General features: G+C 39.3%; 1 protein-coding gene across 6 annotated transcripts in view; it reads left to right on the plus strand.

The window, feature by feature from the left end:
* PARD3B (par-3 family cell polarity regulator beta) overlaps positions 1-27,453 on the plus strand; it is a 980,330-nt gene that overhangs the window by 374,646 nt on the left and 578,231 nt on the right. For 4 of the 6 annotated variants that reach the window (XM_045806556.2, XM_045806555.2, XM_045806554.2 and 1 more), the window contains exon 3: positions 17,200-17,371. The exons of the other annotated variants lie outside the window; for them this stretch is intronic. In XM_045806556.2, coding sequence (XP_045662512.2) covers positions 17,200-17,371 — 172 coding nt within the window. The remainder of the gene's footprint in view (positions 1-17,199; positions 17,372-27,453) is intronic. 6 annotated transcript variants of the gene reach the window in all.

Raw genomic sequence — 27,453 nt, forward strand, 5'->3', positions numbered from 1 at the left:
GGCAGTCCAGAACGGTGGGAACTGTGACGCACAGAAGCACTCAGTACCTGTCTTACAGGTCTGCAAACAGTTTTTTAAGCTGCCAGTTAAAATTAGGCTTTGGCTAAATTCTTTCCCTCATTAACTCGCTACAGGATTTTAGAAATTCATTTAATTTTTCCACAACTCAGTTATTTTATTAGAATATATGGCTAATCTTATAGTCTCAAGATTCTTTCCATGCATTTCACCTGCCATTTAAGTTTGAGAAGTTATGAAATCACCTTTCCTGATCGAAAGAGGTCTAACATGCATTCCAAAGACAAGTGACACACCATCGTCTGAAGCAACATCATCCACTTTCCAGTGACATCATAATGACTATGTCTGTTGTTTTCTGAAGTATCAAGAGCAAAAATACCCTAATCGTACTTTTGAATCAAAAAACTACATATACTAATGTGATTCATGATGTAGCATGACCAAATTTCTTTTTTTTTTTTCAAATTTCTTGATAATTCAGTAGCCAGTCTCCACAGGTGTTGCCACATCTATATCTTACTGTACGTGCGCGTGCTTTCTAGTGCTTGGGGAATGCTTTCTATTGTAAAATAGGATAACTTTCAATACATATGTGTTGGTGTGTGTTGATTTTTCTTTTTCAAAGTCTTTTCATATAGTCTTGAAGCCTTCAAACTATAATTTAAAGCAAGACAGCTTCTGTGGATTTATGGAGTCATTTTCCCTTTGGCTAAAACCCTCTATGGTCACAGACCACTAGATTTAAAAAGGCAGCTGAACCCGTCCAAAGACCAACATAAATTTTCAAAGATGGAGAAAATGGTGCCTGCTTATTAAATTAGTGAGAATATAGTATTTGGCAGCTACAAATAAATGATGTTTTTCCCCTTTAAGTTAGAAGCAAGACGGTTAGAGATGTGTGATATTTGACTCACATTTGTCACGTTTAGCTACATTAGTTGAGAATAATTTGCATATTACATCCTGCACACTTACTTTAGACTCCGTTCGAATCTGACTAGATAAATGGGTTCACCTTTGCCAAAAAGCTCCCAGTTATGAACACATTTAAAACAATTTCCTCCCAGCATACAGAGTGGACATGAGCATTAATTTTTTTTTTTTTAAATAATCTTCCCTCAGCAGATCCTTCTCCAGCATTCCAGTGTTTACCTGATGGGTTTTTTTAAGTGCAGTGTCGGGCATCCTCCATTGGGTGCCTGCATCCACTTTCCATTTGTCCTCTTGTTTCATAGAAATTATTAATTTCAGTCCAATAAAAACAGGGCTTTTTCTTTTGGTGATTCATTATTGGAAACCATTTTCATGGACTTCTAGGGCTTTGGGAAGAAAACATGTTTATCCTTGACAGATCTTGGTATTTTTCCACATCTCATAGGAACCTTTCCAAGTCTTTTTTTCTATAAAAACAAAATAAATTATAAGAATGGAGGCTTTCTAAGCTCAAGTTGATTAACTGTACAGACTTTCCAGAGTAGTTTCTGAGAAAATGCTGCACAGTGTTTCCAGTCATGAAACTTGTGTGAAAGGCAATCACCTTCACTCCTATTTAATCTAAAGATGCAATTATGAAATGCAATTTTTGATAACGGTTTATATTTGGAGTTATGTTTTATTAACGGCCTGTGTTATATTTCTATAGAAATGGGAATTACTTCTCCTAATCCTAATGTTAATACCTCATGAGTAGAAACTAGGTACAAAATGTCAGATGGGTGTTATGCTCTAATTAGTGTCGTACCTCCTCCCCATCAGCCGGTTTTTCTTTTAATTTTTCTTTTCATGCTTATCACCTGACATGGTGAAATATCTTCTAATAACATTATATATCTTTTTATTTAACAACTGTGTGTGCGTGTGTGTGTATACTGTTGAAAATGTCTACATTTTTTGGACGTTAGTCTATTTAAGTGTTGGAAATCAAGTCTGTCTTATTAGTCAAATATTCAGTTCTATAAGGTTCTGGGCTAGGAGTTACTTGGCCTCTTTAAATTGACTTTGTGCATTTCTAAATAAAGAATACTAGGGCGTATTCTTACATTAAACACAATCTCTTGATACCAGATATTATTCAGGATACAAATTGAGTTGGGTCTTAAAGGATGAGTAGGACTTTTAATCAATAATAAAAATAATGATGATAATTATAATAATAGCAACGGGTTAGCATTAAAGGAGCACCTTTTTTGTGGTTAGGCGCTCAAGTTATATCTAATATAATACAACCCAAGAGGAAGGCTTAGAATAATGAGGAGGTATTGGAGTTTGGCTTCTTATTCTGGTTTTATCATTTAATCATTCAATTATAGGTCATGTAAACCATCTAACCTCTCAGTGCCTCCAGTTTTGGAGATATCAATGGTTACTACCTCTAAGAGTGGTATGAGAAAGAAATGAGATAATACAGTCTGATAGTATGTGCTGAAACATGGTAAATGCTCAGTAAATGTTAGCTGCTATTCTATTTATTACATAAATGAAGAAACTGATTAAGTGTTAGAGAAGCTAAGTAACTTCCCTATGTTTAAGAAAGTGGTTTGAGGCAGATTTGAACTCTGGTGCCAGAGGCTAGGTTTGCTACTACCAAGATTCTAGGAAAGGAAAGAGTAACTGCAGATGGGGAAGCTTGAGTGTAGTGTTGGTTGGGGTTGGGGGCAGTGAAGAGCATAGATGAGTGAATACAGAGACATGATGCTGGATTTGGTCTCAGGCCACTTGTGGAAGGCCTTGTAAGGGCTTGAATAGAAACAGAGACAACTAGGAATCAAGGGAAAATAACCTGTTCTGCAATTATTTTGCATTATTTATTTGTATTGAATAAATTTGACATGTAACATTGTACAAATTTAAGGTATACAGTGTGTTACTTTGACACATTTATATGTTGTGATATGATTACTGTTGTAGCAATATTTGTCATATTACATAATTATAGTATTCTTTTGCATTTCAGTGAAAAAAAAAACAGCATTTTCCTTTGATTTAAGCTGTCTTCTAAGCCAGTACTATGATTTCAGTGAATAAATATGAGGTACAAGTTCAAATGGGAGAGTCCTCAAAAATTAGGGAATTTTCAGAAGAGATCTCACTAGACACCATGTACAGGAAACTAGGGTTTTTGTTTTTTTTTTTTTAAAGATTTTATTTATTTATTTGACAGAGAGAGAGGCAGCGAGAGAGGGAACAAGCAAGGGGAGTGGGAGAGGGAGAAACAGGCTTCCTGCTGAGCAGGGAGCCCCACGTGGGGCTCGATCCCGTAATGCTGGGATCATGACCTGAGCTGAAGGCAGGCTCTTAACAACTGAGCCATCCAGGTGCCGCATGAAACTAGTTTTTAACCACAATACAGGGTTCAGGCACTGTAGTTCTACAAACTGTGCCTTCTAACTCCTATGGATTGGTTTGCCTCAAGGATTCTGATTCCGGCTAATAAAGTTCACGAGGACCATCAGCAGATGTAGAACGTCTGCCAAGGGGACTAGATCTTGAATATCCACTAGCCAACCTATCTTCTCCCTGTTGAGGGATTGTTGTGGGAAGTCAAGTCTCAATCAGATTACTTGGGGAACATGAGACCAGTATAAGTTCAGGAAGTCACATGATTCAAGCAGGACCAGCTTCGTGGGCATGTGACCTGTACATTTCCTGAGGGTCCCCTGTTCATCAGGGCCCCATGTCTCGTTCAGTACTCTGCTATCACCATCTTGCAATTCTTAATTTTTGAACAAGGGCTCTACATTTTCATTTTGCACTGGGCCCCCGAAGTTGTGTACCTGGTCCTAGATTAATGAGTTTAATGATAATATACTATAATCCCCACAGGTCACCCATTTCACAATAAGCATATATCCCTGTTAATGGGGCTGCAGGTTTGTTCCTTAATGCAGTAGTCCTCTTCAACTGGATAAAGCTTAAAATGGCGCTGCTAGTATGGTCATCTCTGACTCCATTTTCCTGACTTTCATTACTATCTTATTGACATACCATTTCTTTTGCCTGCTTATATAATGAATTAAGTATTGCCCTGGGTTTATTTCTTTGAGTTGATTTTGTGTATTTAAAGATGGATGATTATGCATTTATTTATTAGATTAGCTCTCTGAAAGAATTCGTGTTTCCTGATTCTTTAAGGAGTGTCCTATATGTCACTTACATGTTGCAGATGAAATCAATGTCAGTAACTCTGAAATTTACATGAAAGTGCGATTATCTAGCAGAAAAGGTTGGAGGATAGAATATAAGCAAAGTCATTTTGGTAAGATAGAGGATTGTGGCTAGAAACCCAGTAGTCATTGGGACAGTAGGTTGGCTGAGAACCATGTTGTCAAATAAATGAAAAGACTTAGGTAAGAGTTAAGGACACACATAGAGTTTTTACCCATTACTCCCAGTAATCGGGCACTTTCTAGAGTTTTTAATCCTTGGCAATATGAAGAGCCAGGAGAGTTTACAGGAAAGAACAGATATGATTGATGACAGGATAGTAGGGGATATAGAAGAAACCTTAAAAAATAACACTAAAAGTTGGTCTTGTCTGGGGGACAAAAAAAAATGAGGGAATCTTAAAGTATTCAAGCACTTGAAAGTTTTTTGAAACAAATTGTAGGAACGTATTTTTTTTTCCATTTTAATAATGAATTGACTGTGGAATTTCAGCATAAAAAATTTGCAGAAAATAATGAGTTAGACACTTGGATTATGAAATCAGTGAAATATTAAAAATTTATTTGTGATTGCTTTATTGTAATGGCTGTATTCATCTGTATTTGTTTAGAATATGAATGTATGATTTAAAAACCAACTGCCTATCAATCAAAACATTTCCCACCTGTTCTGTCTTATGGGGCTATCAAAGTAGTAAATTAAATGAAACCAACATCGATTTACTACTTGCCCATCATAAAGTATTACTGGTTCCAGGTGAGTACCTATTTATAAGGGACTTTTGAAGATTTAATAGAGGGTTTTAAATGAATGGAATACCATGCAATGAAAAATTTTACATCATAAACAAAAATGAGAGGTAAACTGTCAAATATTTTACAAAGATAAAAAAGACAATATACTTAAAATAAAAAGAGCTTATACATGTTGGTAAGAAACACTAAAAGCAAAATGGAACAGAAGGGCAAAGGGCATGAACAGACCATGCACTGAAGAAATAAAAATGGCTTATGGAATTATTTTCAATATCACTAGTAATCAAATAATTGACCTTTAAAAAGGAGAATATAATATTGTCTGCCAATTTAGCAATGATTGAAAAAATGATATCATTTTTTCTTTGCACAGATAACCTTCGTTTTCATGTGTCCCAAATGGCATAATGGCTAAATTATTTATGATATGACTAATTATGTTATGAAATATTATTCAGTCATGAGTTTTCTTCATTTTTTGCAGATTAAAATTAGAGAAAATTACACACAAGAAAATCCCAAGTGAAAATATCAGGAACTTGTGTGTTATATAGTATGGTTCAAGTAATGTTGAGATCTGTGTGTAGATCCGTGAAAGAGAAGGTTGGACCCCAAACGCCAACATTGTAGCAGGAGTTTTCTGGGATTTTAGATGATCTTGTATGTCTTCTTTTCTACTGTGTGTTTTCAGAAGTCTCTCTAATGACATCCTTTTGAAGTTTGAAGTTCTCTCTCCTTGTCTCTTGTGCACGCATGCATAAACACACACACACACACACACACACACACACACACACAAAGTGCCAGAGGGAACTGGGGGAGATTGCAATCCCTACATATTCTTGCCTCCACACTTTTTTTACCTGAAAAACATACAAGCCTAGAGTAGCAAAGTGCAGAAGTGGCCACTGGATTTGAGACTTAGTGTAAAGACTGGCTTTCGAAACCCAAGATTGATGATGTTCTTAGCAACCTGGATTTCTGGGTCCAATCCTAATTTCGAAACTTGGGTTCCTTTTATTTTTTTTTTCTGTAAGTATGCTCAATGTGTTTCATTTCTTGATTTAGAAATATATCATAGTTTTTATGCCCACAGAATATATTTTAGATGCTTTAGGAAGAAGGCCTTTTGTGTGAAGTAGACAAATTTGCAATGGACTCTCAAAGACCATCTTTCTACAATTAGAGGCAAGACCTAAAATGCAAGTACTTCCAGAAGAGGTAACACACCTCCTGTGACTGTGAGCAGGGAGCAAGGACCAAGGACCCCAGGCTTCTTGTCATCAGGCCCCAATTAGCGAGGCATCATTCTATGTGAGTTTAATACACCCACAATCATAATTACAAATCTTGACATTTCGATGCTCCCAAAGTCAACACCCGTCCCAGCAGGGTTAGCCACATTATCACTAGTTAAGGAGATACAGAGCAATTAGAAGCTAAAGGAAAAGGTTAGCTCTACCACTCAGAGGCAAGGAGTTCAGCCACTAAACCCACCTGCAATTGCAGTGTTAATTTTTTAAAATATCGGCTTCAAAGCCTTGTCACCCGTGACAGGGAAGATCTGAGTCTAAATGGAATATTTAAGAGCAGTGCTTCCTCAGCCCTCAATCAGGCTGCACGCTGACCTTTGCGTGGTCTCCACCAGTTGCTCAGCTGTCACGAAATGCTGGAGAAAGTGGAACATCAGTGGACCTGTCATGAGGTCAATCAGACAGTGCTCAGGCCAATTTGCTAAAGGGTCCGTTCCCTCACCAGTCCGATGAAACGTAGTACCAATTAATCACCAGCTAATTTTCAGGGAGTTGAAAACTTCCTCGTGTTTGTTGTCCACTCATCACTTTACCTGGCCTTGTGGGATCTCAGGCCCGGAACGTGAGGCCTCTCAGGGACAGGAGAAGCTGTCGAAACTTGTGTTTTAGGCTACCAGGGTGACAGGGGAGGGGACACCTGCCTCAGGCCAGCACCGCCCTATTTTAGTTAGAGGGCTCTGTCCCGCTCGAGTGCATGCAACAGACATTCTCTCTTTGAAACTCCTAATGATCTTGTAGGATCTCATTGTTTTTTCTATCAAGCTATCAATTCTTTATCTGTCTTTAGAAGGTGGTGGCTTTGTCATCATTCTCTGCAGAGGTTCATTATCTGAGAGCTGCTGAGTTGTCTTAAAAGCAGGAAGGTTTCTTTTTTTTTTTTTTTTTTTACCAAATAGACTATTCTATTTGTAGCCAAGTCTCATAAATTCAAAGACTTGTCAAAATAAATGAATAGTATGTTTGTTATATTCATGACTTAAAATCACGTTTGATTGCTTACTCATTAATCCACAAAATTAAATAACACACCCTGGATTGCAGTCATTAGTACAAATACGCAGGGTTCTTCGAAGCGTCAGATGTAGTGGATCACATTGTACGGGTGTGTTTGTTTCAAAACTAAGTATGTTAATGTACAAATTAGTTTTTCTCTTCCTCTGGAAGAAAACCAAGTACTTAACTGCAGTCCACCAGCAAACGGGTTTGGGATCCTAATACACTAAGTGCATTTTCAATGGAAAACTTGTAAAATGTAACTTTACACTAAGCCTCGAGGATGGGCAGGAGCTGTTCTGTCCTCCGTAGGCACATACGTGGTAAGAGAGGTTACCTATAATCCCAATTGGATGGAAAAATCTGCACTCGGGGAGATAGTGTCCACCCGAAAAGTGTAGACATCCACAAAACAGAGGCTTTGCTTTTCCTCTCAGGTGTAGCAGAGAACTTAAATCATTCATTTATCTCACCCCTTTCCATGTGCCAAGTCCCCACCAGGAGCTTGGACTATAAAGTCAGGTTGTACTTAACGGGGTCCCTGACTGGCTCAGTCTGTAGGGCATGCAACTCTTGATCTCAGGGTTATGAGTTTGAGCCCCACATTGGGTGTAGAGACTACTTAAGATAAAATCTTTAAAAAAAAATAATAAAGTCAGGTTGTACTTGAATTCTCTCCTCTGTAATGTGGGGCTAACACTGCTTTTCTCATAAGGTTTCTTATGAGTATGAAATAGAACACGTAAGCACTTTACAGCAGTGCCTAGCCCGTAATGCGGGCCGCGTAATTATTTGTTAAAAGCATTTTTTAGTTATGTGACTCATGGTTTCAAATAGCTTACAGGTTTGTTTTGTTTTGTTTCCAAGTAGCTTACAGTTATAGAGGCGAGTAAATCAAGATCTTTGGGCTGTGTGACAGGTAATGATAGAGACGTGGACAGTTTTGTGGGAACACCAGAAAGCCTGGTGGAAGACCTCATCTGGGGGACTTGAGCTACATTCTGGAAGCCAGGATAATATATAATAAAGAATTTTAAGTTGGAGCAAGACCATGCCAGATTGTATGATGGAAAGCCCACATCAGAATTGGTGTTGGGGATCCACATTCGGGGGCTGGACTGGAGGCCAGAAGCGAATTGAGGCCTTTGCAGTGGAGATGTGAGGACCTGGCCAGAGGCACTGAGGCATTTTGTTGTCATGAAGTAATCCCTGCAGAGAGAAATCAACCTTAGATTCCAGTAAGTTACTGCCTTCATGGATGGCTGTGGCCTCGCTGGGCCCGGGCCAAGAAATTACCGAAGGAGTGTTTCTGAGATGATTACAGCCTTGGTTTGGATAGAGAATAGAAACTGGAGGGAAGTAAGGAGAAAAACTGAGGCGGGGAGATAGTACTTATGTGCATCTTACGACATTGTCAATGTACGTATGCTTTGTAAATTACCAACTATTCTTCCCTGTGCTATTTTATGTTTCATAGTGTAGGATATATTCCCTTAAAAAAGAATAACCTTCCAAAAAATGCAGGTTAGATGCATGTGATTTAGTTAAGAATAATTTGAAGAAAAAGCCATTTGTATGTTCACGTGTCCATGCATTTTAAAACATTACCTTCATTTCCGATAAGTTACACTCTCCCAAGACCTTCGAAGCCCTTGCAAATGGATAAAACCGAAGAACATCCGTGATATACTGGGTGAATGGCAAGCAAAGCCACTCAGCGGACTGGCATCATTTCTGAGAATTTCTCAGCTGGTTTAACCTTAAGGATCTTTCACTTTCTTGTGTGTCTGCCATTTTTAATCTGTGTAATTCAGAGACAGTGGAAACAGCATTGCTAACAAAGCCAGATATATTGAGTTTTTATAATCTCTGACATTCGTGTTCCCTCAGAATGTTTGAAGCTTCTTCCAGCTTCCTTACGTGTATGCTTTTCCCGTTGCTGCCCCCCAGGGTCCTTTAGGAGTTGGGGCTTGGTGGCTGCCAGGTGACCTCCATGGGGCCCTTTGCCCAGCCACTGCTGCAGATGGTGCAGGGCGCAGAGGAAAGTGTCTTCAGGCTTTCCTTGTGCATATTAGCTGTCATTTGTGAAGGTTGTTTCCTAAGTGCTGAGCTGTGACTACTAAGGAAAGTCAAGAATGCAGCAAAAACAAACCCAAGATTCTCTCGAACTTAAGTGAGTCCCCGGAAAACTGTGATTCAGTATAAATGTGTTTAATGCATGCCTGGCTTCTTAGTGAGGTAGTGCACAATTAAAGAAGGTAAATGTAGCCTGGGCCAAGGTATTGGTGGTTTTTTAATAGGCGGTTTTTTTTTTTGTTTTTTTTTTTTTTGTCATCACAGGCAATGTAGGCAGCTGTCTCTTTAAAAAGTGATGACAATAAGTAGGGTTCTTAGTACAGTTGAATAAATTATGTTATTTTCTTTAGAGTGAAGCTTAAAGCTGTAAAGTTTGTGAAGGTCCCTATTACGGATTTTCAGTTTGGAGAGGAGATGAAAATTGGTTTATCTCATTTACTGAATGTGGATTGAACTTGGTGAGAATCAGAGCTGTTACATACTTGCTCTGAGGATGCTGGATCTGATGCTTGCATCTGATGAAGACGCTAATGTGAGCATGCTAATTTTGAAAATCTGGATTAACTGCTTTTAGCTCGCTGTCAAAAGCCTATGAAGGAAGATCACCTATTTTCAAACCTTTGTTTAAAGTGGCATAAAATTAACTCACATAGCCAATTGTTATTTAGTTACAAGCAGATGCATACATTTAAATGAAATTCTGCAGTGTTTCAACTCTCTTCCCAAAGGTGATAATGTGTTTTCCTCTACTTGTGAAATTGTTGTAATTTCACAGTCTTGCTTAGATTTAATTGTGTTTATTAAGATTTGAGACGAATGATTCCAATTTTGTTTTGCAGGATCCTGGTTTTTTTTCCTTTGTCTTTTAATTTTATTCGATAGTTGTTGGTAATATGGAATATGGATGAAAGAGTAAAAATAGCAATATGTTGTTAAATTTAGCAGTTTAACCCAAAGAACTCTATATGGCAAATAAGCTTTTCTTAGTAGTACATTAGTTTACTTGACGTGTAATTAAAATATAGCCACATATTTCTTACTGTAATTACTAATACAAAAAAAATACTTTCATAAATTATAGTCTATGAGCTTTGGGATCATTCTTTTTTTATTCTCTATGTAGGCTTAAGATAATAGCATCAGATTATAAAAACTCGGGCTATAAAAGTGACAGAATGCTGTAGGTTGATAACAGAGCAAACCACATCATGAATATTGAAGGACTCTTCAACAAATGCACTTGGTGGCATTTATTATTAAAATATTTACTTGTCAGTGTAGAAACTAAAGGCATTGGTATATTGCTTCCAGTTATGGTGGAAAGAGCACAACCCATGTATTGCTAGCTGGAAGAGCAGTATCACGCGTCTAAGGGTTGTGCGTTCTCGTGTGATGAAGAGCAAAAACAAAAAAAGAAAAACAGAAATTACCTATTTGATGTGTTTGATCTTGGTGCTTTCTCTGTTCCTCTGTCAATCCTGTGATGAAGAGATTAAAGAGAAGCAACAAAGTAAAAGCAGAATATGGATAAACAAGTCAAGTGGGATTTAGTCTGGAAGCCAGAGAATGTTAGCTATGGTAGGAAATAGAATTAACATTTAACCTTCCATTGTGTACCAGGCTCTGTACTAAGCATTTAGGCATGTTAGGGGTATTATCAAGGAAATTAACATCCTACCTCCACTCGACTTACCCCCAACACACACGCACGCACACACACACGCACGCACACACACGCACGCACTCACACACACGCACACACACGCACGCACACACACGCACACACACGCACGCACACACACATGCACGCACGCACACCTTTGCTAGTGATATTGATCGTAGTAGTCTCACTGTTTGAGTAGAAAAACAGGTCTGAGTCCTTGAAGAGATATTGATGGTGTGAAATTTCAGAGAACACATGGTTCTTTTGATCAAGTCTATTATTCAGATTTCATGGATGTTGTAAATTATCCAAAGTTCTTCTATTTCCTTTCATCTTTGAGTTTTTTGTTATTGTCGACTTTTTCATTATTTTAACCTTTACAAGGTGAGTGTGAGAAAAGGATGGAAATATTCTTTAACATGAGGTTTATGGGTGATATTTTTTCTGAGAGAATCCTAAATTCAGTTGTTCTTTCTATATGCCTCCAGGGGACGGCAGGGGATACTTGGCAGTTACCAAGACCAGTGCCTCATCTTTGAATCGGGAACACCATCCACATGGACAACTGAGATCTAGTTATTGAGTATGATTTGGACATGCTCCATTAATGCGTTTCTTTTTCCATGTTTTCCTAAATCCTATTTAGAAGTTAAGAGTCTTTCTGAGAATTACACTCCACCTCGACCTCTCAAACAGAGGTAGGAAATGCATGGATAAACATTGTACCTCTTCCTGGTGCCTTGATTTTACTGGCAATTAAAGAGAATATCTTTTTGTATTAAGACAAGCACAGAAAGCTGGTAGAATGCAAAATGTAAGACATGAATTTGTGAAAGCTGTAAATTTGTAAAAACTGTGCACTTACCGAATGCCAACTCAGGCTAGGCCCCCACTATCCTGGAGGTCTCTTCACATTTGTTCTCGAACTTCGTTGGGGCACACATCTAGAGGCTTGACACCAGGTACATCCAAGTGGCATCTTGGAGGAAAGTGCGCAAGGGAGTGCCTGGCATCAGACTGCTAACCTTTCCTCATTCTCCTTCTGCCTCTCACCCCTAGTGTGACATGTCTGCTCCTTCAGGGACCAAAGAAACATTCTCCCTTTCAAAATTGAGACTGAAAAAGAAAAGAGAACACACATAATCTCTCTTTTTGGAGCTTGATGTGGCAGAAGCATTTCTGCCAGTGTTGAATAGAAAATGAGGAATTTCTCCCCCATACTAACAAAACCAAAACAACAGCAATAATGATGAACTTGGAGGCTCTTATGAGTATGTATTGGTGGTTTATACACATTCACTTCTAAATAAAATAATAATAATTTGAATGTTTATTCTAAAAACACAGGAAAAACTCCAGGTGTATTTTATGCTATTGCTATCTTAGTTGTTAGTATCTGTTCTTGCCTCATTTTACTCATTTTATTCCAACAAATATATGTTCAGTGCCTACTATGTATACTCACCATTCTAGGCGATGGGGATACAACAAAAAAGACAAAAAGCACTGTTTCTTGGAGCTTATATTCTAGTACAGTGAGAAGACAGGCAATAACTAAGACAAACAATAAAAGATGCAACATTGAGACGGTGATAAATGCTACAAAGAAAAAGGAAGGGAAGACAGGAGGTGGTGGTGATGTTGAAACACAGTTAGAGGTGGCATTTGAGAGTAAAGATCGGAAGGATAGAGAAACAAACCATGCAGGTGTCTGGGGGAAGACCACTGAAGGCAGAGGGGACAGCAAATGCAAAGACACTGAGTCAGGGACAAAGAAGAAGAAATCATAGCCGGACAGAATCCTGAGAACAGGGGAGAACATACTCAGAACGTGAGGTCAGAAATGTCACGGGGAGCCCACGACCAGATAGTCCATTGGAAGGACTTGAGCTTCACTTTAAGTGACGTGGGAAGGCGACTGATGAGAGGAGAGACATGACCTGTCTTGCGTTTTAGTAGGGTCACTCCGGCCGCTGTGTTGAGAACGGATTGAAAGGGAGCACGGATAGAAACAATGAGACCAGAAAGGAAATTGTTGCCATAATCCATTGGAGAGACTGGGGGCGGGGTCCAAAGCGGTGAGAGTGGAGGAGTGAGAAGCTGTTAAACTCTGACTATATTTCGAGATTTGTTGACAAACTGGATGTGAGTGTGGTGTGTGAGAGACAGAGGGAGGAAGGGAGGGGAAAAGGCATCAAGGATTAATAGAAGGTTTTTATCCTGAGCAATTGGAAGAATGGATTGCCGTTAATTGGGATGTAAAAAGATTATGGAAAGAACTTTGGAAGGTCAGTTTTTCAGTTTTTGATAATGTTACGTTAGACAGTGGATCATATGATCCTGGAGTTCAAGAAGCAGCTCTGGGTTGAAGATTTGAGGTTGGAATTTATCAGCATATACTTAAATCTATACCATGAGACAAGCGAGGTGTCCAAAAAAATTTTAGACATATTTCACATTTTTAGAGACGAGGAGGATAAGTAAAAGGAAATGTAATGGAGGGCCCGGGGAGCTGAAGATGTCGGGGAAGGCAAGTGAGGAAAATAATTGAAGGAAGAGGTAGTGATTGTGTCCTCAAATCAAGCCTGAGGAGCGGCTCGGGATGCAGCTACCTGAAGACTGGTTTTGACCTTGGTAAGAACAGTTTCCATGGAGGGGAGCGGAGAGAGCCTGACTAGTGTGGTCGCAGCTAAGAATGGGAGGAGAGAGCCTGGAAATTGCTGTGTGGACAGCTCTTTCAGATTTTGCTCTCAAGGAAAGTTGAGAAATGAGTATGGTATCTGTAAGGGTCTGAGAAGGTTGTTAAAGCCTTTTTTGTTGTTTGTTTCTATTTTTGTTTTGAGTGGGAGAGAGAATAGCGTATTCGTGGACTAACCTTCCTGTGTCTCTCTGGGGATAAGATGCCAAAATACTGACAGAGATCTGTGCAGACAGAAGTTTTGATTGGGAATAATGGCTTTGTGAAAAAATCTTGGATTATGGGGTCTTTGGGAAATGTCGGTGTTGTGCTGGGTGACATGAGAATACCAACATTACAGGAGGAGAGCAGAAGGGTCACCAGAAGATGGATAAGGCAGCGGAAGAGGAAGGCATCCAAATGAAATATTGCCTGTTTGCATTTTGCGTAGCGTTTAGGTTACCACAGTCCCTGCGATGTCAGTGAAAAATCTTCCGCACGCCTTAGAAGTTTAGTCTAGGTGAAACCTTAACAACGGAAAACTTTAAATAGAATTCCTTCTTCCATGCCCATCTCATCTCTGTGGGAAAGGTAATTTTTAATGGGTTTAAGGTCAGGGAAGAGAGGCCATTTTCCTGCACTGGACACTTTGGAAATCAGCATGCCTTCTGTTGAGGGACTAGAACAGTGGCTTATGTTAATTAATGCATCTCTGTCACACTGTCTCCTGGGAACTCTGTTACCCAGTAGTGTACATGTCCTGTTGAGTCAAGTAATCTAGCTAATAAGCACCTGCAATGTGCACAGTTTAAATAAATTGTCGATGTTGAAGCGAGTGTAAGTTCTGTGCGTCTTGTGGATGTTGAGATGAAGAGTGCATGGGTAGTCGCTTCGCAGCCACTGCCGATGGGGCCAATGACTCCGTTTGGGCACCACAGATTCAGGAAGTGAAGCTCTTCTTTCCAGGAATAGAGACTCATTCATGCATTCATGCATGCATTCATTTGTTCATTCTTTCTTCCCCTTCCTTCCTTCCTTCCTTCCTTCCTTCCTTCCTTCCTTCCTTCCTTCCTTCATCTGTACATCCAGAGTAGACTCTCTGGAAATAATTCCTGTCAGTCATGGGGTTGGGAGACAGACTGTGAGATTTGGGGCTGCTCCAGTTCTTCTTATCATCATCTTTGTGAAGAGTCATGCATTGCCTTTTCTGTGTCTATTGTATTCTTTAGGACATAACATCCTAATGGACAAACCACGTATGCTTGACAACATAGCCTATCTTTTTACAGTTTCTTTTTGGAAAACAGTCATAGTGTGGTCTGAAACCCTGGGTGGGAAATTAAATAGACTAGATTCTCATACCAATTACTATTTAGTCTATCCCTTTGGGAAACAAAATCTCTGAACTGTTGTGTTCTCTCAAGTAGGTGTACCATTGTTATTACATATGCTATACATTTGTGTGGATATGATAGTATGGAAAACAGTAAAGTATCTTCAGGAGGAAGGGTTATATAATAAACATAGGTAATGATTTATGAGTTTTCAGTTTTAAGATTCTGTATTATGCTCTAGATTGATATTCTATTTTTTTTTCTCTTTTCCCCAGTATTTAAGGCACAGTACATATACTAGCAGTTAAGGATGTAGCAAGAGGAGGGGTGCCTGGGTGGCTCAGTCATTAAGCATCTGCCTTTGGCCTGGGTCATAATCCCAGGGCCCTGGGATCAAGCCCCGCATCGGGCTCCCTGCTCAGTGGGAAGCCTGCTTCTCCCTCTCCCACTCCCCCTGCTGGTATTCCCTCTCTTGCTGTCTCTCTCTCTGTCAAATAAATAAAGTCTTAAAAAAAAAAAAAAAAGGATGTAGCAAGAGGAAAAAGTAAGGTACTAGTTTTAATTTACACAAAAGTGTTCATAAAACCAGTATAATAAACCACTTTGCCTAGCCAATTGGCAATTAAAATAAATGTTACTAAGATGTGTTAGAATTCACCAATATGCAAAACTGAAATTATAATTATGTCACAAAAATAGTGATAAAAATAACACTGCAGCACATTTTAAAAATTGATTTTATTTTCCTTTTCAAGATTTAAAGTGTTAAACTCTTCACTCTGACCAGATGATTAGAAAGATACAGATCTACTGATTACTTTTATACCAGAATAATCTTTCATTATTAATCTATTTAAGTCTTCTCTCAAATCATTTCATCAGTGCTGCCAATTAAAAATAGAAAATGTATGTGCTCAATTTCAAGAATTAAAAATAATGCCTTGGGAGTAGCATTTCTTTCCTGTGGTAAGAGGATTGTTGGATTTTCCAATTAAAGAAGTCTCCATACTGGAAATGAGTAGTCAATTATGAAAATTATTTTTGAATAGACAATTTGCATATCCCTAATTGTATTCATTTCTTTTGAAAGACTGAACTTGGAATTTATGATGTTTTGATTGATTACTCCTGCATTTGTGTTATTAATACTATTGCTAACAAGGTTCCCCTATGAATGGGCCTTTGAGTGCCTTTCCTGAATAAATGTCTGAATCATAAGTAGGTTTGTTTTACTTAATGAATGAAAAATATCTAAGGCTTTACCAGCAGGTTTCAGGTTTGTGCACACTGTCCTTTATCGGGCTGACAGTAGGCTCCCCTCGCTGCCAACTACATGCACATTTGGACTTTTCCACATCACCCGATGAGGAGCGTGTGAAGTCGCTCTGTGGTGGCACTGTCTGCCGGCCAAGAGGACAGTTTCAGCAGGACTGTCCTCACTGTTCGTACAGCAGTGCCTATGCAATGAATATTTTATTACATCTTGCCCTTTATGAAAAATGACTTGGAAATGGACAATTAAATGTTTTTATATTAATGACAAGAGCAGTTCTCGTACGAAACAAAACTGAGATGAAAAGGGGAATAATTTGGTTAAAAGTGCTGATGTGTAGTCTCATTGGACTTGATGTTCATTGGACTTAAACCAGTCAACATAGCGTCATGAATGAAAAGAACAAAATTAAAGGGTTGAATAAAAAGGGATATCTGTGTGCACAAAGTGAACACATATGGAAATATGCACATGTATTTGTTGTGATTGTGTCTAAAAGGACAGCCGTTGTTATGGATTTTACAATATCTTAGCTCTCTGAGTCGGGAATGTCCTCTTTTAACCATGTGGTTCTATTGTTCAGCTTTTGCATCTTCAACTTATATTTCCGGAAACTCTCTCAAAAAAATACTGAAGTCCTTTTCGGCATGTTGGGAAAGGTGGTGAGGGGAGGGGCAGCTGTCTTCTTCCTTCAAGAGAGTTAGCCAAAATAGATTCTTTATTTCAAGAACAGACAAACCATTAATGAAGTCCTGCCACCATACCTTTGGACATAATATTGAATTGAGAGTTGTGGTACAGAAACATTCAAGTTACAGGTTTTCAGAGGCCATTTTCTTTAAAATCAAAGAGCGATCACCATCAGCTGGACGCAGGGCCGTGTGACGTGCATGCCATTCAAAGTAATTAGTGTTGTTGGATTGTTTGTAGCTGATTGCTGTGTTTGATGAACAAGAACCACTCCACAAGATTGAGAGCCCCACTGGAAACCCTGCAGGTCGGCAGAGCCCAGATGCCTTTGAGACGGAAGTGGCTGCCCAGTTGGCTGCATTTAAACCAGTTGGTGGGGAAATTGAAGTAACCCCTTCTGCTCTGAAATTAGGTATGTGTATTTTCACTGGTATGTTCTTCGCCTGGTTGAAATACATCATCTTGCTGATTATAACTTATCGTTTTAGTATCTTTCTTTAAAAATCTGGTTTGTCTTTTCTTTAGATTATTTTTACATAGCTCTCTGTAGCTGCGGGACGCTCAGACAAGGGGATGCGGTTTTTTTCTTGAACGGCGGGTGGATCTGAATTGCGTGTTCTTGAATTATCCGACAGGACAGGCTGGTCTGTAAGTGATGGGGTTCATCTGTAGCCTGTGAGGATCACTTAACAAACAGTCTCTGAAAAGTGTCATTTGGCAAAAGCTAACGGTTATCAAGGAATTCAGACTAGGAATAAAGGTCACTTTCTGTTTCAGCCACCTTCTTTTTCTCCTCAAACTATGTGTCTCAGACTTTGGGGAAAACATTTCGAAGTTAGTCTCTTAATTCTGTCCTATTGGTTTATTCAAACAAGAACAACCCACCCAGTAATTTTGTTCAGAATTCTTCATTTTTGTTTTGAAGGCATTGGGAGAAAACGAAACATTCTTCCGAAGTTTCAGTGAATTTCCATCTCCAAGAGCAGCGTCAGTTTTTGGTGATACCTCTTAGAGATAAATTTAGGTCAGTATAACAGCATGAAGCTTTTGAAAATCCGCTAACATTTTGGTACTTAGAACAAATTTCATTCCTGTCGAGTGTATGCATCTGTTTTGAGACTGCTCTGAGCACCTGTTGTATAGGTTAACTCTCCAAGTAGAAGAACAGAGGCTTTTACTACCCTGCATGGGGAATCTTTCCCTTGCAAAGCAAAGTATATGTTTAAAATCACAGAAGTCCTGCAGAGTACTAGTGTTTCCCATCTGGAACAAAATGTTTACTGGAAAGTTTAATTTACCTACCACAATACTGAATATCCCTATTTGGTACTGATTTTCTGGAAAGCATCTGTGGTGCCGCTTTTATAATAAACCAAGTGGAAATTTATGACCTCTCATCTTCATGCTGCTCCTCTATGCTTTGGAAACCCAGCTAGTGACGCGGTGTTCTGGAATGTGGACAGCCCAGGGCTCCGTGGCAGCTTCGCTCCATCCACAGCCGAGGTTTGTGGCTGCAGCAACCTCACCGCCCTATCATTCATTTGCATAATGGATGCCTTTTTATCCATTATGCAAATGGTGTGGGAGGGAAATTAGGCAATAAGGGAAGACGAAAGGAGAAAATTGCTCTTGCTTGTTCTAATATTCTATTTATAAGCAAGCACTGTGTGGTCTTCAGAAGGCTGAACCTTAGAGTACCCTGTGCTGGGGAACTTGTTTCTGCCTTCTCTTAGGGTCTTTCTCAGGGAAAAAAAATGTTTATCTTTCTTAAGCTTTCTCAGCTTCTTTTTTGAACCACCTGAGAAATACAATGTTGAAATCAGGAAGAAAAGTAAGCTGAGGTTCTTTTTCTTTGAAAGTGAATTTTCTACTTCTTTAGTACTAATTTTTGGTGAAAATGAGAGATAGACTCTTTATTAAGTGGGGACTTCTTGCCAGGCACTGAGCTCAAAGCAGTGTACCAAGTGTTCTAAATCCTTTGCTCATGACAACTCATTTTTTTAAGGATTTTTTTTTTTAAAGATTTTATTTGTTTCAGAGAGAGAGCATGCGTGCGTGAGCATGAGTGGGGGGAAGGGGCAGAGGGAGAAGCAGGCTGCCCACTGAGGAGAGAGCCTGATGCAGGGCTGATCCCAGGACCCCAGGATCATGACGTGAGCCAAAGGCAGACGTTTAACTGACTGAGCCACCCAGGTGCCCCCATGACAACTCATTTAAGCCTCGTGATACTTAGCTGGGTTCTGTTATTCCCCTCATTTAAGAGGTGAGGACACAGGCACATGGTACTTAAGTAATTTATCCAAAATCACATAGCGATGAGATGGCAAAGCCAGGATTTGGACTCTTTCTGGCCCCAGTGTCAGGAACCATTTTTCTGTGCTGCCTCTCCTATGCTAGTAGTAAAAGAATAAGTAGATATACTTTTTCAGGGGTGTATTTTGTGAATATATATCTAAACCCTGAAAGTGCTTAACTCCCCGGCTTCAAATCCATTTCACATAGTACTGTGGATGAGATGATGAGATTAGCTAACCTTCCTTGCTGGGTGGTCAGTGTTGCCTTCCTGCCATGGGGTCTGAAGCCTTGGCATCACCTCCGCTTCCTCCCCTGTCCTGCCAGCCAGCCTCACTTCCTTCCGCCTTCATGCACGTGACCATTGGAGCAGGACAAGCTTTGTCATCCATCAGACCATCGCAGAGGCCTCAAGCTGACCCCTCTCTTCCCAGGGTCTGCTTCTCCAGCGCTGCCTTTCTAAATCACAAATCTGATTATATCACTCCCTGCGTAACAACTTCCAGTGGCTTCCTAGTGCGCAGAGAGCCATGTCCAAACCCATTAGCAGACCGATGCAGATGGTTCCTCAGAATTCGCTGGAGGAATTTGGGCAGGGATGAATGATGAAAAAAATCATTCCTTATCTGACCTCACGGGTCCAGCACATTGAGTACTTTTCATTTCTGGAACTTTAAAAGCAAAGAAGAGAAAACATTTATCAAGTTTCTCAGAGAAATTAAAGAAAAAAGCCACGCAGGCTGCTTAGGGGTCTGCCTATTCTGTTTTCCTTTCCTTTTGTTGCCTTCTGGACAGGATGTGGTCGTAGATGGAGCAGGTGTCACCTCGGGATGGAGGGATATGCCTGGCAGCAGAGGCAATGATCATGGCTGCTGCGGGAATGTGACCTGGTCGTGCTGTCAGGCCCACTCTGAGATCCTGCTTAGATGAAGGGGGGTGGGTGACAAGAGGGGGAGTAGCATTTGTGTTCCCGTGATCACCACAACAGGGTGCGTATAAAATGCCAAACACCAGAGCCCCAGCTCTTCACCTCAACTCCCCACTCAGCTCCCAGAGGCCATTGGAACTGGTTCTGCTTCTCGTGGGGCTCATTTGCGTAGACTGGCATAGCAGACACAGGGCTTATTCTCACGGATTTTCAAATTCTTGAGACCTGTTCAAGAAGATGGGGAATTCAATCATTATCAGCTCACATGCTTCTCTCTCTTACCAAGATACCATTTAACATAATAGGAATCAACACATTCTTATGATTAGATTGTATTAATCACCAAAAATTTGTATTTTATTGGTATCTGAAATAAAAATATGCTCGATATTCAGTATAATTTTTATACCATTGTCCAACACAAGATGATAATTAATGGTGTTCTGTTAAAAGCCAACAACGTTCCCTGTATGCATACAGAGATTGGCCCCTCTTCTTTTTCTTTCAAGATGAAATACTTATGCACAGAATATGCCAGAAGTTCACATTTACGGGCTCTTCGTGACCTACCTACACCCTCTCTGCCCACCTTTATTACTGGCCACACTTTCACAGTTGGGTTAACCTGCAGGCGCCACGAACCACTTGCCATTCCCCAGATCTGCTGTCTTTCAGGTCTCCGTGTTTGTAGAAGTACTATCCTCTCCACCTTGACCCTCCCTTTGCCTCTTTTCTACTTTGTGGAATTTTATACACCTTTTAAATTCAAGCTCAAATAGGACCATGTTTGTAAAGCCTTGTGCACATCTTCAAGATAGTACAATAGGTATACAATAAATAAATTTCACAATACTTCATTCAGCGATGATGAGTTACAAAGATGAATTGAAGAAATCTACTGACCTAAAAGGGTTCAGCCATATACCCTATAAGCTAATAGGGTATATATTTTTTTTTATAGGAGGAGTTTCAAATTAATTGGACATCTACATAATTCCATCTTCATTCATCTAAATTATTTCTTACCATTTATTTTCCCAATGGATTTTCTTTTTCTTTCTTTTTTAAAAGATTTTATTTATTTGAGAGAGAGAGAGAGAGTGCACGCACACACTCGTCTGCACACACGATTTGGGGGAGGGGCAGGAGAGAGAGAAGCAGACTCTCTGCTCAACAGGGAGCCCGACGATGAGGGGCTGGATCCCAGGACCCTGAGATCATGACCTGAGCCAAAGTCAGGTGCTTAACAGACTGAGCCACCCAGGTGCCAGCCCCCCCCCCCCAATGGATTTTCTAATGTCATGCTAAATGACTAAGTCCTGATGCAGAAATATTTGCTAGTTTGGGCTAACACTTTAAGATTCTTTTCTGAAATTGGCCAGTTCTTCCTACTGTATGGCCTAGAGATTGCTAACCTAAAAATCTATTTAAAAGAAGAGACGTGGTAAAACAAACGCTAGGTAGAACACAAAGAATGATATGCACAGAGTCCACTTGGACTTTAAAGTCACCCAGTTCAGGGATTTTCCAAGTCTTCTTTGGGGCCCTATGGTACTTCTGAACATGTTTTGGCATTTCAACAATTATGTGATTGTAGTTAATGACAAATGACATTTATTGAGCATTTAAGTTCTAGACGCTCTCCTAATTTATTCATGTTCACTCTTTCTATGGATGGGATTGGTTATGCTGGCAGGGAAGAAAGGGATGCAGAAGGCTCTTGAGTAGACAACAGGGAATCCTAATGCCTTTTAGAAGTCCTACAGTGAAGAAACCCACTTCCACTCAAAAGAATTCTTAGTGCCCCTGAGAACAGCTTTTGTAAAATGCTGGCCTGGAATTAGACATTTCCATAGAACTTCATAATTAGCAGTTCTCTAGACAATTAACATTATTTTACAAATAAGCAAATGTGTGCTCTGATGTCAAATAACTGGTTGTTAGGTAAAGAACTAGAGTTGGACCCTGTGTCTGTTGGCTTCTAATACAGGGCTCTTTCAACTACATGACAGTTTTGGGATTAATTGTAGATTTCAATTACCGTGTCTTTGAATAGTGTATGTGATAAAATACCACCTCATATCCTTTTAGAATTGAGATAGAGTGTAAATTAATAAATAGATACTATGAATAGCTGTAAGTCAAAAGCTAATAAGGGAATAAAGACCAGAAAATTAGATGGAGAAAATTTCTTTTAAATCCTTCCATAAGTTTAAAAAAAAAAAAAAAAGAATTTGCTTCTGTCTCATCTCCTGTAGTTTTGCACACAACTGCATGCATGCATGTGTATGTGTTTGGGGGGGAAAGTGCACCCAAACCAACGTGCTAATGAGATACAGAGGTGGGTTTTTTGTTTTTTTGTTTGTTTGTTTCCTATATTGCGGATGCTGTTGTACTCTTTTTGACATTTCAAGTATCTGTCCATGGGGCCTTCTGTACATCAGACAAATTAGGACAATTACTTTGAAATTTGGAAGAGTGAGGGTCTTTTAGCCTTCTTGTCAGTAGTTCCTTTGCTGCCTTTAAATCTGTGGTAGCTCACCCTCTGTTCGCAGAAGATGTCATGAGATCGTGGCCCCAAGCTTGGCCCATCCTTGTCCCTTGAGAACCAGTGGTGTGGAGCTGGTCCCAGACCCTACAGTATTTATCTAGCTGTGCGCCCAGGTAAATCATTTAATCTACATCAGGGCCCCATCTTTCCAAACAAACAATAAACCAGGACCCATCTGTCATTTCCATAGAAGTGAATGTTTGAGTTGAGACCATCCGGGTCACTTCGTGATGTGTCATTACCATGTGTCCTTGCCCCACAGTTTTCTCATCTGTAAAATACACCTTGCTTGTCCTGATGAGCTGTGGTTGTCTTAGGAGAGTTTCATTCATACCACACTGAATTTGAATCCAACTCCACGTGCCTGCCAATTTCTGTCCCATGGCCCCAGTTCATTAGTAGTTTTATTTTGGATCTTTTGATAATGTTTTTCAGTACTTCTTGACGGAAACTTGCTATTTTGGGTTCAAGCTTACGTGAGAAAATATTTTCTTTAGTTATACTTATTTTAGCAATGTAATTTAAACAGTGTGCCAGGATAAAACGTGTTGGGGACTTGGTTGTTACCAGTCTTGTGATCTGTGTTACCCAGATATAAAGCAATCTGATTAAAGTTTGGAGTTGAAATAGCGTTAGCTTTATTCCCGTCTCGTGTGTTAAACTTTGAAGATGAGCTTACTTTCTATTTGAAAGTGATTCTTGTTTCTGAGACTTGAAAGCTGAAAGGTGCCTCCGATGCTTTATTGTTTCCATGTGTGTTTGTGCTTCAAAACTGAAATGGAAATTATGATTGTGTGTTTGTTGTAATATAATTATTTTTCAAAACACTGAGTTCCCCTGTCTTTATTTTCAGTAGTTCTCAGGGAAAAAAAAATTATATAGCCGTAGATGAGTGTTGGAAATTGTGACCGTTTTCTATCTGATTTTGACTAATTTACTGCATAAGGGAAACATATGGGAACATTTGTCTGAATTTTTAAGGAAACCAAATCCCTTTATGGCTCTGATCTTCAGGAAAAAATAAAGAAGGGGAAGTTTATTCCTTTAATTAGGCTGCAATGTGTAAGTAGCTGCTGTGCCCATAATGTGAGTTTAAGTATTGGCATCTGACCCTAGACAAACACAGTCACACCACACACATAGCAGAACGAAAGCTCAGGGCTGGGCCGGGCTTCTGCCGGAGCCTTTGAATTCTGACCACAAAGCGCACGAGCATGTGCGGGTTCCTCGTTGCTGGAAGCTCTCCGCTGTGGGCTGTGAAACCAGAGTTGAAATTACCAGGCAACTGAGGTCATTTGCTTGGATGAATCCATAAGTCATAATTTGGTCATTGAGTTTCATCTTATTTGTTTCTTGTTGGGGCTGATTATTCAAAAGTTAACAGCTATAGAATAGCTTTCCTTTCTTGACTTTTCTCTTCCCTGCGAGCCGGGTATTTTCTTCCCATGCAGGCTTAGATGAATGATGTTGTAATTAGCTATGGTAACCTTGCCAGGCCATCATCAATCAGTCACAGCCACAGAGTCAACAAAGTGTGTGCATGCTTTCTGGTACGACAGTGACTAAATCGGGACGAAGGAGGTCACGGCGTTTCTAACCCATTTCTGGCATCATTCTTCTTTTCCTGATGTTTTGGTTTTTATTTTAGTTTTTTTTCACAGTAGGTGAAAGTGGCTGGGGGTTGGGGGAGTCAGATTATATATTGAATATTTAAAAATGTTTTAATACTCCGGAAAGGGCCAGAGGTACTTCGTTGAATGAAAAAATAAAATCAATTCCTAAAGACAAGCAACTCCTGAACAAATGTTAGAAGGTAATTACCACACAGGAGTCATTTTTGTTTGTGTTCGTGAAGTACAGATGTGGGTAATAGTTCAAATAAGAACTTTCCAGCATGCTTGGCATTACCTTTTCTAAGTAATTGCAGATGAATGGTCTATACGGGCGTACTCCATAGACAGGCAATCAGTTTATAACATTTTATAAAAATAATAGTGAGATTTGCTTGAAAATATTCTGTATTCTTATAAATGTCTTTTAAGTGAGATATCATTTATTAAATTATAGAATATTAAACAAGAAAAAACATTACCATCATCCTAACAGAACTATTTTCATTTTTCTATTGAGTTTATCTTTATATTTTGCCTTAATTTTCTTTTTTACTACCTGCTTCAGTTCTCCTTTTGTCCCTTCAATTTCGTGTGCTGTATTCAATGGCTAAATTTAGTACTTAAACTGGTACTAAGGTGGTTGAACTCTATGGAAAAAAATAAATAAAGGGGATTTGCATTTAGCCATTTATCCAAAAATGTAGGATAGTCTATAAAAAGCAAGCTTTTACTCTTGTTGTTTTCCAGCTATAAATTTCTAAGTTGATTATATGACCTCAAAAAAAGCAAAAAACAAAAAAACGCCAAGTTCACCGTCTCCCCTTTGGCCTCTTGCCGATGCTGGACCCACACAGAGACAGTCTACAGATCCGCTCGTAAACAAACGGAATGAAAGGTCACCTTCCTACCGCTCGCTTGATATTAGACCCCTGGGTTTTCAGGCCTCTTTTGCACACTGCTTTTAATAGTAAGTCCAGTGAGGCCATGTTTGCAAAGGCCTACTCCCTGAGTGGTGAAAATATTTTCAGTCATACTGTCATATTCAACTTTTTATAGTTCCTTGGGCCACTGATAAAATCATTTGCAGTTTGTTCTTTTACTAAAAGAAGGGGACAACCACCCCCCCAACACTCCAACACACACATACACACACATACATACCCATAGTCTCTTCTTACTCCCTTCCCACCTGCCATTACAACCCCTGTCTTCCTTTCTTATAAACAGTTCCCCACCCCTCTTTTCTGAGACAGCCAAACAGCACCAGACAGAATGGTCCTCCATTCTCTGGATAGAGGTTCTGCTTTTCACAGCCTTCTAGGGTTTCACATGCCTTTTTCAAAATGCTTTCAAATTACGCATCTGTATTAAACATTCTTAACAATAGGACTCAGATTTTTAAATATATAAGTCTTTGTGACCGTAGATTACAGTTCTCATAAATTTCTAATCACACCTAACCAAATTATTTATGATAATCATGCTGATTTTCTTTTGCAGTGTGAAATTCAGGAATCTTGCTAACAATTCAGTATGTGGTAAAGCCTCATTTATACTAACAACTTAAATATAAGGTTTAGCCCTTAGGATTTGTGTGTGTTTTGTGTGTGTGTGTGTGTGTGTGTGTGTGTGTGTGTGTGTGTATGCCCATGCCCGTAGACAAGATCCCCCCCTCCCTTCTACCCATCTGGGGGACTAATTTAATTATTTACAGAAGATCCATCTTAAGGACAAGTCACTCAGAGTTGGACACGCTTTTATGACTGGCTCAGGATTTTCTCATTTGCTTTATCTGATAAAGCCATATGATAAATTATGCCCCAATATACACATATTTGGTTAGTTCCTTGCACTATACCTATTTGGAAATTTTGCTAAGATCTTGATTTGGCTAAATGAAAGTAAGAAATACTGAAACAGCTTGATCTCTTCATTCTCACATCCCAAGGTGATAAGGAAAGGTGACAGCCTTTGCTTAGCAATTGCCATAAGAAAGCTATCTCTCTTGTGTTTACCCTTTTTAAAATGTTTGCCAGATAAAAGAAGACAACTTCCTAGATTCCACCACCACAGTCTGTCAATTTATCATTGAAACAATGCATCTATCATATGGTACACAGAAAATGGTGCCCATTCTGTTTATTCATGGACTTCATGGGAAAATCTTGATAACTATCAGAAAACACAGGTAACCCTCTAAAAATACCAGAAAAATCTTGATTACTGTTCTATGTAAATATGAGACTCTATTAAAATCTTCAAATTCCTTTACAGATGGAAGAAATTTGGGACTTTTTTTTTTCCTGTGTGTAAAATTAAAAGAAATTATGTGGGACATCTTGCCTATTTTCTTTTCGTTTATTTGGAAGGCTTGGCTAGGATTACTTAATGCATGTGTGTGGAATATGGCATGATCAAGGAAAATAAGTTAGAAGGCTTCTACCTACCACAACCTATTTAAAATCATAGCTCTTATAGTTGGTGTTTTAAGATAATATTAGTTAAAAGAAGCCATTACCTCAATGTCCATGTTTCTTGAAACTGTTGATAAGAATGGCCTGTCCATATCTTTTTGCATTATTTATTCTGAGAAATGACATGGATAGCAGGACGGGGAATGGCTTTGTGTCATCTGGTTCTGCCGAATTGTGATGATCAATTAAACTCTCCTTATGTTTTTAAAACAAATAGACTCTCTGCCCCAGAGACCCAAACGCATGAGGCAAACTTTGTATTTTAGTCACAGTTCAGGAATAATGTCCTTTGACCTCACGACTTTAGTTGGGTGTTACAATTAACTGCCCTCATGGCAGAGAACTCAGCCTTTGCATGGCTAACATCTGCTCTTTTCCGATGATTGGGCTTAAGAATGTAGTTATGGAAATCAGTCAGTCTATCTGATGTCATTGCTACAGAAGATGGTGGCGTGCCTGTCACTGACTTCAGGTGATCAATAATTATTTAGTGCTGGCTCAATAGATGAGAAGTAGTATGCTAGGCTACCAGAGGAATATAAAATAGCACAAGCCATGAACTCATTCCCAAGCAGCTTGCAATCTAGTTGACTTAAAATAAATTACTGGGTGAATCTCTTAACTTGGTTAGGTTTC

The sequence above is a fragment of the Ursus americanus genome, chromosome 1, assembly GCF_024610735.1.
Source record: "Ursus americanus isolate L20-20 chromosome 1, mUrsAme1.1.p, whole genome shotgun sequence".
Classification (NCBI taxonomy): Eukaryota; Metazoa; Chordata; class Mammalia; order Carnivora; family Ursidae; genus Ursus; species Ursus americanus.